This window comes from Ctenopharyngodon idella, chromosome 3 (assembly GCF_019924925.1).
Source record: "Ctenopharyngodon idella isolate HZGC_01 chromosome 3, HZGC01, whole genome shotgun sequence".
NCBI lineage: Eukaryota > Metazoa > Chordata > Actinopteri > Cypriniformes > Xenocyprididae > Ctenopharyngodon > Ctenopharyngodon idella.
The window spans coordinates 46,386,680-46,402,766 of record NC_067222.1 but is presented as its reverse complement, the minus strand read 5'-3'; the positions used below and the strand labels follow the sequence as shown (position 1 = coordinate 46,402,766).

At 39.0% G+C, this 16,087-nt stretch overlaps 1 protein-coding gene across 2 annotated transcripts in view; it reads right to left on the bottom strand.

The window, feature by feature from the left end:
• The window catches only part of cyth3b (cytohesin 3b), a 50,342-nt gene that overhangs the window by 1,334 nt on the left and 32,921 nt on the right, over positions 1–16,087 (bottom strand). For both annotated transcript variants that reach the window (XM_051887210.1, XM_051887209.1), the window contains exons 7-12: positions 15,169–15,281; positions 12,835–12,983; positions 12,421–12,532; positions 3,198–3,274; positions 2,985–3,056; positions 2,752–2,906 (exon numbers count right to left, since the gene is read on the bottom strand). In XM_051887210.1, coding sequence (XP_051743170.1) covers positions 2,752–2,906; positions 2,985–3,056; positions 3,198–3,274; positions 12,421–12,532; positions 12,835–12,983; positions 15,169–15,281 — 678 coding nt within the window. The remainder of the gene's footprint in view (positions 1–2,751; positions 2,907–2,984; positions 3,057–3,197; positions 3,275–12,420; positions 12,533–12,834; positions 12,984–15,168; positions 15,282–16,087) is intronic.

The following is a 16,087-nucleotide window of genomic DNA, read 5'->3' as shown; positions in this document are numbered from 1 at the left end:
GCATCCTAGAAAATAGTTTGTTCAGTGACCTAGTTTGGTTTCCATGGTTTCTGAGGACAGACCCCACCCCCGTTTAACCCCGCCCCCCATGGATTTTCTGCGTTTGAGTGGCGTTTCTGTCTTGTCCAGTGTAAAGTGACTGCTAAGATTAAAGGCTGGTTTTATATTGACTGATATCTAACATTCCAAGTGCTCTACTAAGCACTCTATGAAGAGTCACAAATGCTCTGCTGCTGTTGCCACAGTTTTCACGCTAGAAATCTTGTTAGCGCGGCGCATAGTGTGAAACTCACCCTCCACTGCAGGAAGTGCTTCTTTCATTGTGAGGTGACTACATCTATGTGCCAAAACCTAGTGAGTTGCCTATGTAGACAGCATTTTAAGGCCTCACAAGTGAGCTCCAGACAATTTTAAAGCAATTTTAAATGGTTACGCTGCTTTATAAGAAACATTGTTTCAAAATTTGAGTGTATAATTCATGGATTAGGTAATCCCATAACGCACTGCGATAAAATAAGTGAAAACAAAAGTTCAAATTGTGATGCAGTGCAGAGTGAGTGCTCTTCGTATCTTTATTATTGCTGGGAAATGTGTTTAATTTGCACACTATTAACTATGTTTAAATAGAATACTACCCTGCTACTCTCTTGGTATTTCTTCAAAGCTTTTGATTGGACTGTCAACCATAAAATTAATAGTTCACTCAAAAATAATTCCATGATTTACTCACCCTCAAGCCATCCTAGGAGTATATGACTATCTTCTTTCAGGCGAACACAATCAGAGATATATTAAAAAATATCCTGGCTCTTCCAAGCTTTATAATGGGAGTGAATGGGGGCGCGAGATTTTGAAGCCCAAAAAAGCACATCCATCCATCATAAAAGTAATCCATACGACTCCAGGGGGTTAAAAAAGGCCTTCTGAAGTGATGGGTTTTTGTAAGAATAATATTCATATTAATAACTTTAGAAACTTGAATCACTGGCTTCCAGTAACAGCCGTACGTGAATAGTTCCAGCGGAAGAGTGACCTTTGACCCGACGCATAGCGTATTGACGAACGTGGAAGCACAGAGGATAGAGCACAAGCAAATTAGAAGTCTAAAATGAGAATTTGTTCAACAAAAGAAATGTTGGAGGATTTCGATATAAGAGAAGAGGAGCTTGAATTTGTTGCCCAGCCCTATTTGTTTGAACCATGAGAGGCGTCTAAGCTTACGATACTCCTACATCCTACATCGGGTCAGAGGTCACTCTTCCGCCGGATCTCAACTTGTGTACGGCCATTACCGGAAGCCAGTTATTATAGTTTATAAAGTTATAAATATGGATATTTTTCTTAGAAAAACCCATCGTTTTACTTCAGAAGGACTTTATTAACCCCCTGGAGCCGTATGGATTACTTTTATGATGGATGGATGTGCTTTTTTGGGCTTCAAAATATCGGTTACTATTCACTCCAATTATAAAGCATGTAAGAGCAAAGATATTTTATAATATATCTCTGATTTTGTTCATCAGAAAGAAGATAGTCATATTCACCTAGGATGGCTTCAGTGTGAGTTAATCATGGGATAATTTTGATTTTTGGGTGAACTATCCCTTTACAAATGCAACATAATTACATTTTTACATAATTACAACAGGATGCCACTTACATACAATATGATGATGTCATACATCAACAATGTATTATTTTACTGTGCACTGTTTCAAAAAGCTAGTCATATACAGGATACACTGCATGTAATAGGGTAATAATGTATTTCGAACATAGTTTTCACAATTTCTACACAGATTCTGACATCTTAAGAATGATTTAAAAATGTGTTAAAATAAACAGAGTTCTGAGCTCTGTCAGCTCACATTCTGCACAGCCATAACCACCAGCTACACTGCCACAACTTATTTCTACTGAATGAGTTAAAACCCATGAGAAGACCGTGTTTTTGTTTCCAAAGCGTGACTGAATATCCTGAGCGTATAAAGCGTGATTACAGATAAGCAGATAAGGATAGTGGGTCATAACTGTGCCGACTAGGCAAAATGTGCTTGTGATAAAGCCTCTCATCCTCCAGCACGTCTCTGAGAGATGAGGGACGCTAGTGTTAGGACTGGATTAGCGGAAAGACGAGGACCGCAACAGGTCAGTTGGTCCTGTGGAGTTGATGGCTTGTGGGGGGGGGTTAAGCTCTGACTAATCTCCACTGACGCCCATGAAAACACAGGGCCGTGGATGAGGGGCTGTGTGATGAGACTGCTGTTTCTATTCAAAACACCATCATGACTATAGAGCTGTTAAAATCCACTGCTGTCCCAATCTGGACCAAACCACAGCTCTGGACACAAAACATGTCAGTAACATGTCTGGGCCCGGGACCTTAGGATTTTTTATTTTTATGAAAATAAAGTAATCCCCCCATTCTCATTACTTTAATGCAAAAATAAATAAATAAATAAATAATCACATTCTCATTATTGTAATGCATAAATAAATAAATAATCACATTCTCATTACAGTAAAGCAAATAAAAAATTGTGGTATATCATGTTACCACATTTTTCACTGCCTTCATTTTATGTTTGTTGTTGTACCTATGCTTGTTGTTGTTGACAATGTGGCAGCTCATCAGAGTTACCATCATCACTGTATGCTGCATTTCTTCAGTAATGGGTGACAGCCAGTGACAAGAGCACTGAACAAGACTATTTAACCATTAGAATATGTTCAATAGGCAGGAAATCCTACTTAATGGATTTGATCCATTCCTCTTTCTCCTCTGGTGTGGGTGCTGATATCCTGTAGACGACGTGGTTTCCCTCCACCACCCTCCCATCTGCCTCTGTCTTACACGCTTTGATCACTTGCCCTTTATGGTTGGGATTGTACAGCTCAAAGCAGTTCTACATGAGGAGACACAACATACTATAAGACATGAGGTTTTCATGAGCTCTAACGTTCAAGCTTGTTTGGGCACTCACAGGTTTCCTGGGTTCCTCCACCTCTCTGATGCTGAGGTTCTCCAGAGGAATAATTCCACGTGGTTCCTTGTCCTGTAAGCAGGAGAAACATATCAAAATGCATTTGGGACAAGAATAACTTATCAAACCCTCAGACAGGACATGAACATGTAGCACAAGTCCAGAAATGTACTTACTCAACAATACAATAAAGACGAAAACCAATCTACTTACTGTCGTGTACTCAAAATAGTACAAGCAGTTGTCGGTCAGAATAAACCATCTCCTCTTCCAAGTTTTTACTCGTCCACCTGCAAAGAAATTCAAACAGAACTGATGAATTGTAGGAGAACCATCAAGCAGAAACTAAAACAAGGTCAATGACCCAATTTCTGACTAGAGCCAATGCAACAGTAACACAGCTCCAGTTTCTCATTTCAGGAATATCATCAACAATATCTTCTGGTGTACACTCAAATGATCTGGGCTGCGTTTCCCGAAAGCATCATGAGCTAAGTTGATTGTAGAGACCTTTTGTGGCAATGGTTCTACGATCTACTTAACCTAACGATGCTTTTGGGAAATGCATCCCTGGCCAAGTTCTCCATTAGTTCTCCATAATCACAGTGAAAGACATTATCTTAAAGGTTTTTTCGATGTTATAATATCTTCTCCTGTCCATTTTAATACACAGAGACAACCCTCTGTAAACATCAATTGGTTGACTTCCTGAAGAGTCTGAGACTGTGGCCCTGTCCTAAATACCATTGTGGTCATCATTCTAGTGGCATAATGCAACATAGACAAGTCATCTCCAGTGCAGGCTCAGCAAAAGGACACAATGAAGTCATGAAGAGACTCTGGAACACCCTTCTGACTCAGACAGCAACATGGTGTGGCCCAGATCCGGCCCACATCTGGTACATGTGGATTACACTCGGACCAGATGTGGGCCGGATCTGGGCCGACGCTATGTTGCTGTCAGGGGATTCATAACAAATGGGACATTACAGTCTAGTGGACTTCACAGACACATGATGCAACTTAAGGCCACAAGACCACAAGTCTATATCAAGTGCATCATTTGAAACAGACAGGGACTTTAGGACTTTTTTGTCTCCTGGCAAAACCAGTGGTGTAAATTTGGGCAGGACTTCTTAGAACAATGCAGTGATTATTTTTGCAATTCCATTTGGATCTTTCTGTAATAAGTACTCTTTTTAAAAGTATACTAAAGTGTACTTCTTTTTCACAAGAGCGGTGCACAACTCCAACTCGATCTCAACTACTGACCACAGCAAGCAAAAACAGAAATGTCCGGGAGCAATGCTGCAGTGATGAGAGAAGTTATTTGAGACAGATGTCAAAGAGAGCTTGGATCACAGTGCTACCCTTATTTGGTTTATTCCTCACAAACAGTCACACAACAGTCTTTTGCAAAGAAGACAGACCTTACGAGAGTGTTCTAGATTGCATTTTACAATCAAATCAAATGGCATATCTCATGGCAAACATACTATGATGCTGTAGAAAATAGTGCAAGACTTAAGCGTCTCTCTCACACACCCCCACACACTGCATGATCTCATATACATTAAAGCCTCTGACTCATTTGCAATCTTTCCCCTGCTGTATTCCAATGCGAGCAGCACTCTTCTGTTCTGTTTTTGGCTGTAATAACGTGGTGTATCCAGCACAACGCTGCCGCAGGCTTATCTACCCCCTCTCCTGACTCCAACATCGTCCCACAGATGCTGAACGCACATCCTCTGGAAAAGAGAGAGATTAAAGTCATGCTTTCTGCAGTACCCTACTTGCAATTCTATTCCCATGTTCTACTTTCACCGTCTCCGATATTCATCTATGACGCCACCTCAGTCACAAAAGATGGCAGCAAGAGACACATTCAATGCAGCTCATAGCACTGAATGCAACTCACAGATGGGAAATGAGGGTCGTCATAGGGTGAGAGATCAGTATGGTTGAGGGATGATGACACAAGGGATGATGATGATATTTTTGGTCCAAAAATTAGATTCTAATTTTTGGACCAAAAACTTCTTCACGTAATAACCTAGAATATTGTCTAACACTTGATGGCTGCTCTGTTAAGTCTTCGTCGTCAGTTAGGAACCTAGGTGTGCTCTTTGATACCAATCTTTCATTTGAAGGCCATGTTACTAGCATCTGTAAAACCGCATTCTTCCATCTTAAAAATATATCTAAACTACGACATATGCTCTCAATGAAAAATGCAGAACAGTTAGTTCATGCGTTCATGACCTCAAGGCTAGATTACTGTAACGCTCTACTGGGTGGTTGTTCTGCTCGCCTGATAAATAAACTACAGCTCGTACAAAATGCAGCAGCTAGAGTTCTTACTAGAACCAGGAAGTATGACCATATTAGCCCAGTTCTGTCAACACTGCATTGGCTTCCTGTTAAACATCGTATAGATTTTAAAATCTTGCTAATTACTTACAAAGCACTAAATGGTTTAGCTCCCCAGTACCTGAGCGAGCTCCTAATTCATTATAGTCCTTCACGTCTATTGCGATCTCAGAATTCAGGCCAGCTGATAATACCTAGAATATCAAAATCAACTGCAGGTGGTAGATCCTTCTCCTATTTGGCACCTAAACTCTGGAACAATCTTCCTAGCATTGTTCGGGAAGCAGACACACTCTGTCAGTTTAAATCTAGACTAAAAACGCATCTCTTTAACCTGGCATACACATAACACATTACCAATTTATATTTCCAAATCCGTTAAAGGATTATTAGGCTGCATAAATTAGGTCAGCCGGAACCGGGAACACTTCCTATAACACCTGATGTACTCGTTACATCAGAAGAAGAATGGCATCTACGCTAATATTAGTCTTTCTGTTTATCCCGAGGTTCACCGTAGTCAACCGGATCCGGGCCGTATCCAGGTGAGACCAAGGACCTGCACCTTGACACGACCACAACGCAGCCCTGAAGTATCAGCAGAGATTGAGTCAACTAGATCATCCCCTGTGAAGGCCTCATCGACACGACAGCCACGACACAGTTCCTCAACAACCGTCCATACCGGCGTGATGAATACGATCCTCAATTGGATGGAACTGAAATAAATACTTTTAATGTTGCGATCCTATTGGACTTATGATAGCAACCTGAATTGTAACAAAGCACTGTTGGCCAGAGGAGAACTGGCACCCCGACTAAGCCTGGTTTCTCCCAAGGTTTTTTTCTCCATTTTAACACCAATTTGCCACTTGTCTGCCACCTGATGTCACCTGATGGAGTTTGGGTTCCTTGCCGCTGTCGCCTCTGGCTTGCTTAGTTGGGGACACTTGACTTGACATTTTGATATTCAACAGTGCTTTTGATCTGCCTGCATTGACACTATTCTTTAAGAGCTGCTGTGCAGTCAAACAATGTACCAGATATCAATGTAAAGCTGCTTTGACACAATCTACATTGTAAAAAGCGCTATATAAATAAAGGTGACTTGACTTGACTTGACAACCCCAATGACACATGCAGGGTTCTCTTAGTTCCTGGCCTACAGGGCAAAGATCAGGGTACCGTCATTTGGACAGTACATGGAGTTATTGTTAATTATATTGCCCTGTGTATTTAAGCCCTCTGTTTCTTTCAGTTCAGTATTAATAATAATAATAATAATTTGTTACATTTATATAGCATTTTTCTCTGCACTCAAAGCGCTTTACATATGGAAGGGGGGAAATCTCCTCAACCAACACCAATGTGCAGCATCCACCTGGATGATGTGACGGCAGCCATATTGTGCCAGAACGCCCACCACACACCAGCTTTTATTGGTGGAGAGGAGACAGAGTGATGAAGCCAAACAGTAGATATGGAGGCCATGATGATGGACAGAACCCAATGAGCAAATTTGGCCAGGATGCTGGGGTTACACCCTACACCCTACTTTTTTTTGAAGGACATCCTGGGTTTTTTAATGACCACAGAGAGTCAGGACCTCGATTTAACATCTCATCCGAAGGAAGTTAATGTTGTTGGTGTTTGTGTAATGTTCCCATCCTCGAACACTGTAGCTGTAGCTGAGACTGGAAGAGTTTGTTTTGTGTTGTCGACATGTCGAGAAGAAGCTGTTTTCTGCACTGACAATCCACTTCCACAGGATATGGACTCGGGTTTGCATTGATACAGAAAAACTGACGTCATTGACGCTTGACGGTTCTTTGTCCCTGCTCTTTCTGTTCAGGGAAACCACATGGCTCAAAAAGAAGTAATTTTCATTATACTTATGCTGATACAGGCCTCAACAAACTTTGTTATGGTAAAATATCAACAGGTTATAACAGATTTTGTCCAGTGAATACTAATTTTTCTCTATTTTAACACCTGATTGCCACCTGATGTCACCTGTTGGAGTTTGGGTTCCTTGCCGCCATCGCCTTTGGCTTGCTTAGTTGGGGACACTTGACATTTGAAATTCAACAGTGCTTTGATCTACCTGCATCGACACCCTTGTATGCGAACTGAACTGAGCCGGATGATGACATCACAGTTCACTCCAGTGCTGATATAGATAAATTAACTAAATTAACTAAACTATTGATTCTTACAACGGAATGAATCAATACTGAACTTACTTAAGCTGGACAATGACACCATTTTCTTTTAAAGCTGCTGTGCAGCCAAAATTACATACTAGTTATCACTGTAAAGCTGCTTTGACACAATCTGCATTGTAAAAAGCGCTATATAAATAAAGGTGACTTGACTTGACTAATGTTTTTGGTGATTTTGGCCCTGATACTTTGAACCTAAGGTGGGAAAATGATTATTTTTTTATTTTTTGGAAGTTCAGCAGTAAACTTTTTAAATGAAATGAAATTGAACACACAAACTAACAAATAAACAAAGTTAAATGTTTCTCAAGCAAATATATTCATAATAATTGTTCTCAAAATAAGTGCATGTTTGTTTTGTAATCTGATTTAGTCCTTTCATTGCTGGAGTACAAACATTTTCCAGTGTACATTTCCACAAACCCAACAGGGATATTTTTAGTGAGAAAAACCATAATTATTTGAGTGGAAAAAGCTCCCCACTGCTTACTGCTAAAGGGGAACACATAACAATTGTGTGAGTATAATGTGAACCGTTATTATTAGAAAGTATATAGGTCTACTGGGACATTACATAGAAAACAAGGAATCTGTGTTGTCCAGAGCCAGACAATACAGTGGAGGTGTGACAATAAACCTGACCACGTGCACTAAACTGACCTCTGACCCCAGCAGCAGCAGTTAGAGCACAGCAACTAAACTATATACATATGCCTACAGACAGGAAGAAGGAAGGCCTTGAATGACAGTCAGGAGAGGATTAAATGAAGGTTACAGGAGATGGAAATAGGCAGCAGAGGTTGAGATGAGGGAATGATGGGATAGATCTGTCCTGGTTACATACCTCCTGTAGAGACAGCCAGACAGTCACAGGACAGAAAATGAGGTCAAGGGTCAAAGGGCAGAGTGTGTAAGGAATGTTCAACATCAATACATGAGACACAAAGCACCACCACAACACAGAAATGAAACAGATAATGTCAGGAGATGGGAGACGGGACATTAGAAAGACACATTTGACGCTTGACAAACAAATAAAAGAGGCACATACATATGAAACGCAGCAACTACAAAGCAGTCTCCGTATAGACATCCCTGCAGGGCTTCATTTGTGGATCCAGATCTGGCACTTCCGGAATTTTGCTCCCTTGCATAGCCAGACATTTGACTACAGGCATAAAGTCTGGTCCACACTGTAGCTTATTCAATAACTACACATTAGAAGACAGGAATAAACCATCTGAATGAGAAGTCAAGTGACCTAGTTTTGTTTTTACGTGCTATAGGTTTATCTGAAACAGATTATACCACAGTAATAAAACGGTGGGAAAAAAAGGGTTTTAAAATAATGATGCTGCCATGTCTACAAAGGGTTTTTAAGAAAAATAGCAGAACGTTTGTAGTCTTTTTGCCTGTTCAAAAGTACAGAAACAAAGCTAAACACAGCTCTGCTAGTTTGCATTCGACTAATTGTGAAATAACACTCAAACAATCTTTATCACGGCTCTAAACTCTTTTCAAATCTTTTAAAGATCTGACACCAGTAACCTGGCAAAAATGGCAAAATACAGTAATTATTCTTTTGGATTCAGGGCAGCGGCCCACTAGGGGTCCTCAGTGATCCTCCAGGGGGGCCGCTAGATAACTTAAAATTAATTTAAATATATTCATATAATTCATTAATTTAATTATTAATATGTTACATTAAAAAAGATAAATTAAATTAATTAAAAAATACATTTAAAACAAGGCACCATCTCTCTTGTACGTATTCTGTGATTGTTTCGGATCAGCCCAGGCCGTTTCGTGCTGCTGTGAAATACAGACTGAATGATGGCTCAAAACGCAAACTCTCTCAGTTGGAAAAAGAAAACCAGTGTCGCTAAAAAGGTTTTGGTGAATGACGATTGTAATGAAGGTAAAGACGATTACAGTGACACACATAAGGCATGCACGAGTCCGTTATTATGCGCAAACAAACCGCACATGTGTGCTCTCGACTCACTGATCGCTATAACATCGTATTTCTGCATGAACATAGTTCAATATATTCGCGTAGTTGTTAATTAATGTACTGTGAGTGTTTTATAACGGACGCTCGCCGAAAAAGCGTGTTTTGGAGAAGTTTGAGAGGATCAGTGAATGGTGTGATATGTGTTTAATCATTTTGAATGGATCCGCATAGTATTTAATTCAGGTATGTTTTACCAGGTAAATTTTGGTATGGCAGGTTGACTTGTGCTTATTTTTTGTTTAAGTTACTGTATTACTGAGCAGAGTAAGTACGGTAAAGAATTGTCTGCAAAAAAAAAATGCAAAAAATAACTCTGAAGGTTTAAATCTATCTTGAGTTTCTTTTTTAAAGAAATAATAACAAGGGGTTGAAAAGTAATAACACTACAATACAAATGTTTTTGTAAATTAAAAAAAAAAGGGGAGTGGGGTGGGGGGGACGTGCAGTATTGATTCAGAGAGGAGGGGGGCCTTGGCGTAAAAAAGGTTGGGAACCTGTGGATTAGGGTACAATTCTCATTATTAACTAACTATTAACTACGACTTTTGCCTCAATAAACTCCTAATTACTCCTTATTAATAGTTAGTAATGTAGTTGTTAAGTTTAGTTATTGGGTAGGATTATGGGATGTAGAATATGGTCATGCAGAATAAGGCATTAATATGTGCTTTATAAGCACTAATAAACAGCCGATATCCTAGTAATATGCATGCTAATAAGCAACTAGCTAATAGTGAGACTTCAACCCTAAAATAAAGTGTTAGCATTTTCCCCCTCAGAAACACTCATTGTACCACTTGCTGAACCCAGACGGACTGAAAAAAGCTTAATGTCATGCAATCAGATTAGAGCTCGCCAGATTCTTTTTACATCAGATTACCAAGTAAAATATCTTGTGAGCAGTGTTTCAGTAGATTACATGCTGCTTACTTAAAGTTACAACTGGGCGTAATTCCGTAAATCTTTTTTCTTAAAGGGTTAGTTCACCCAAAAATGAAAATAATGTGATTTATTACTCATCCTCATGCCGTTCCACACCCGTAAGACCTTCGTTAATCTTCGGAACACAAATTGAGATATTTTTGTTGAAATCCGATGGCTCCGTGAGGCCTACATAGGGAGCAATGACATTTCCTCTCTCAAGATCCATAAAGGTACTAAAAACATATTTAAATCAGTTCATGTAAGTACAGTGGTTCAATATTAATATTGTAAAGCAACGAGAATGTTTTTGGTGCGCCAAAAAAAACAAAATAACAACTTAATTAGTGATGGCCGATTTCAAAACACTGCTTTAGGAAGCTTCGGAGCGTAATGAATCAGCATATCGAATCATGATTCGGATCGCGTGTCAAACCGCCAAACTGCTGAAATCACGTGACTCTGGCGCTCCGAACCGCTGATTCGATATGCTGATTCATTATGCTCCGAAGCTTCCTGAAGAAGTGTTTTGAAATCGGGCATCACTATATAAGTCGTCATTTTGGTTTTTTTTGGCGCACCAAAAATATTCTTGTCGCTTTATAATATTAATATTGAACCACTGTACTCACATAAACTGATTTAAATATGTTTTTAGTACCTTTATGGATCTTGAGAGAGGAAATGTCATTGCTCCCTATGTAGGCCTCACGGAGCCATCGGATTTCAACAAAAATATCTCAATTTGTGTTCTGAAGATTAACAAAGGTCTTACGGGTGTGGAACGGCATGAGGGTGAGAAATAAATGACATTATTTTAATTTTTGGGTGAACTTACCCTTTAATTCTGCATCCCCCTTTCCCTCCAAACTGTCCAGATCCATAAAGAGCTTCACAATTTACAAATTAAAGTATCACAACTGTTAGAGCCATAACGACAATTTTATAATATTTTTCCTTATATTACCTCTTTCCCCACCATTGACATTGATTTCTGTGTTTTCACTGTTATACGCTAGGAGGCGCTATGGCACATCTTCTGAAAAAATAGTACAGAATCTCCTGATCAAAACACAGGCGAAGAAGACGCAGAAAGAAGCGATCTCATACGTAAGCAGATGCACATGTAAAATAACGCGATCATCAAACATTAAACAGCATGTAAATCAAAACTGCCTAATTTTACTGAATGAAATATTGACCCAGGACGAGTTATAGGACTGTGAAGGTTTGGGTGTTGATGAACTCCATCTGTGTTTTGATCATCGTTGTGAATCCTGTCCAGATGTAGCCTTTGAGAAAAATACGATTTTCTCAGCTTTTTGCCCAAAATGTTGCTTTTTTATGAAACTTATCCACAGTCAAGTGTTGATAAAAAGCAATGAATGAAGCTAGAACAAAATGTTTTGTTTTAAAGCAGAGGGTCTGTTCTTTCTTTTGATATATTGCATGTTCAGATATTCATACAACAAAATATTCTGAGGGCCATGAAATTTTGCAACACCCTTGTGGAAATGGCGAAGAACGGAAAATGGCTCAGATCACCATTACATCAACCCTGTGGGTGAGAGTTGACATTTAAAAAGTAAATTGACTAGTAACAGACTTCATGTACTGGCAGAAAGTACACGGCATTCAGCTTGATACTTCTGCTTTTATCTCATACTTCAGTGTGTTTCCCTACTAAACTGCACACTTTTCATTAGTGACTCTATATGCCAGGCGCTCTGTCCCTAAGAGACGACACACGTCTGCTGAAGGAATCCCTCGCAGTGCTGTGAAAAACCCATTAGGATGTTAATGAGTGTTCACAGCTTTCACTGACACCAACTACAGGCTCTAATAGACCGCGCTCGATCTCGATGCAGTGAACACACAGGACATATCAGAGCAAGAGTCTGGTTCTGACCTAACTTCAGCAGCCAGCCCTCTCTGTCCGGGTTGAAGAACGTGTGTGTGAGGTCGTTGCCGTCATCCTCTGGGATTTTGAAGGGCTCGCTCTTGATGCTCTCGTACAGGTTCTGCGGGGTGAAGAGACATTAGTGCTGTTAATGTATGCAGATGAGTACATATACACGCCTGTCTCTGTAAAATATTTAAAACAGACCTATAGCTGCTACTGCATTAATCATGATTGGCTCTGAGATTTAAAGCCAGTCATATGGAAAGTGAGACAGACAGGAAGAAGAAAGAGGAGAGCAAATAAAGTTCTTGTAGTACCTTGTTAAGGTTCTCTATAGAGGGTTCTGTCAGGCGCTTCATACTGTATATAGAACCTTTCCCATCATGTGATCATTTTATGGATTTAGTTTTAATTAATTACCCTGAGCAGCTCCTCTGGCAGGTCTCCTCCCTCATTAATGCCTCTATTCATGGAGATGAAACGCTCTACGGCCGGTTTATCCCTGACGTTGGGATTGTGAAGGCTGGTGTTCAGCATGATGATGGCGAAGGACAGGACATAACATGTGTCTGCAAAGACAAAAGCAGACACATAATTCAATAACCACACACACTGCATAAGCCATCGCACAGTTAAAAGTGTTGTAAGCATTGTCTGGAATACCAAACAGTGACTGACAGATATAGCACTGGAAAAGATATTGTCTCTGCTGCAGCTCTTCGCTCTGAACAGCAGTAATAATTGTGGTTTAATGTTAAAATTAATAGGCTAATAATAATACAGATACTGTAAATACACAACTATAATATTACAAACAGTACCGGTCAAAGGTTTGGAATAATAAACATTTTAAAGTTTTTTTGAGAGAAGTCTTTTATGCTCACTAAGGCTGCATTTATTTGATCAAAAATACAATATATATTGTGAAATATTACTTCAAGCTAAAATAACTGTTTTCTATCTTATATAAATATTAAAATCTGTCATCAAAGCTGAATTTTCAGCATCATTACTCAAGTCTTCAGTCACATGATCCTTCAGAAATCATTCTAATATGCTGATTTGCAGCTCAAGAAACATTTCTGATTATTATCAGATTTTAACAGTTTATGCAGCTGAATATTTTTGTGGAAATTGTGATAAATGTTATTTTCCAGGATTCTTTGATGAATAGAAAGTTCAAAAGAACAACATTTATTTGAAATAGACATATTTTGTAACATTATAAATATCTTTATTGTCACTTTTGATCAATTTAATGCATTCTTGCTGAATAGAAGTATCAATTTCTTATTTTTTCTCTCTGGTTCGGAGCGTGTATCAAACTGCCAAAGTCACGCCCCCCAGTGGTGAACCAATGAAATTTCAAAACACTTATAACGTAACGAAGCCTCGTTTACTGAAATCACGTGACTTTGGTGCTCCAAACCACTGATTCGAAACAAAAGATTTGTAAAGCTTCGAAGCTTCATGGAGCAGTGTCGCCCATCACTAGATATTGTTGAATAAAGTCGTTATTTTGTTTTTTTGGCGCACAAAAAGTATTCTCGTTGCTTCATAACATCAAGGTTGAACCACTGTAGTCAGATGAACTGTTTTAAATATGTCTTTAGTAGTTTTCTGGGTGTTTGAAAGTGTAAATTGCTTTCAATGCAGGCCTCACTGAACCATCGGATTTTATCAAAAATATCTTAATTTGTGTTTCAAAGATGAACGAAGGACTTACGGGTGTGGAACGACATGAGGGTGAGTAATTAATGACAGAATTTTCATTTTTGGGTGAACTAACCCTTTAAAGGCTTGTCACAGAGAGAAAATTTCCATAAACAAACCTTTAAATAGAGAAAAAGTCCTTCAAAAAATGAGTCTCAAAATCTTCTTTCACCCTAATATTCTGAGCATTTTTAAAGTCAGTCCAACAGAACAGTTAGTATTACTTCTGAGCCGAAAACCTGACATGAGCGTGGGTGAGAAACAGGAGGAAAAGTGTTTCACTACCAGACAGAGTTGTTTTCTTACGGCTTCACTACAGCAGAGTCACTGTTTACTCTCTAAACACATCATGACATGAGCTCTTAACTCCAACAAGTGTCTGTTCAGATCCAGCGTTAACCTCAGAAGTCGACAGGGCGTTTAACCCGTGAGCCGAGAACTGACCATACATTTTATTACCATAAACAATTAAAGAAATGCTCTATTATTCTAACAGCTGTGATCAGATAGCATGTTTTTTGCTACAGTCTTGACATTTATAAGATAAACACAGGTAAAACACAAAGAGTTTGTATTAAATAATGTGGCATCATAATGGTGCCATTAAACCAGATGTGTTATTATTCAGGTAGCTAGTTAAGTTTAACTTAAGCAAGATTTTCTTGAACAAGGGCTGGAACTAACGATTATAGAAACAGATCTATTTAGGTACATGTCATTTTAACAAGAAATTATGCTTCTAATCACAGCTCGAAAACTGTAGTTCCAACCACGTAAGTTTGCGACGCTGTTTGTGAATGTTCGTTGGATCTATGGTTTCAGGAAACGCCAAAACGTTCAACTATGTTGTTGACAACGGAACTTGCGACCATAGTTGGCTAACGATGCTTTTGGAAAACATACCCCTGAAAGAGAGGACTTTATGCTAAATCCCTTGCAGCAATGCTGAGAATTTTTTTGACCAACATCTCTATGAGAAGGGGCAGGACAAAAGCAAGGTTTGTATTAGTATGGACACTGGCCGTTTTGCACATGTCTGACCTGTAGACTGAAAGACTCCAGGGTTGCACTGGCAGTACCGGGACGCAAACGCCTCCATCATTCTGTCAATCTTCTGTGCCTCGCCGGGAAGTCTGAAACTCCAGAGAAACTGCCTGTGTGGAGACAGCAAATCCGTCAGAAAATCAGTCATGAGTCAATCTCAACAAGTCCAGGTTACATTTACCCACATTTACTGTTTATTACTGTATTTTAATGAAATTCCTTTAAAAAAATCTGAATGGTGGTACCCTAAATAGACTACTAATGTTATGTATAAATATTTATAAAGTGTACAATTGAATAAATTCTCTTATATAACAGTAATAAGACTTTTGGCATTACATAGGAGATTCATTTGAAGAGAAAACACCATTTTCAACTAAAAACAGAAAAATTTTTATGCATTTTGGCCGTTCATTGACACGACAACGGCATTTTGGGGGCCTGAAAATGCAAACTTTCAAAATGCAAGTTTTTGAAAACAACACCGTTACCGTGTAAACTACAAAAACATGAATTTGTGAAAATGGTGACGTCATACATATTACGTGTTCAGTCTATAGGCTTGTAGTGTTTCTTTACAAAGTGACATCGCCATCTACTGGCCTGGCATGAGTCATACAGCGTTTTTAGCCGTTTTTGCGGATCCGTGTGAACAGGGACCATTTTGACAACATTGTCGTCTGTATGTATAAATATTTATATAGTGTACAATTGAATGAATTCTCTTATATTACAGTAATAAGACTTTTGGCATTACATAGGAGATTCATTTGAAGAGAAAATGTGTAGTAGAAAATGTGTTAATAGACAAGGTTGAAAAGTTTAAAGTGATTCACCTTCATAATATAAAGAGGGAATATTTGTGCAAAACAGAAACCAGTTCATTCTTATATTTTTGGAATAATTCAAAACAGCC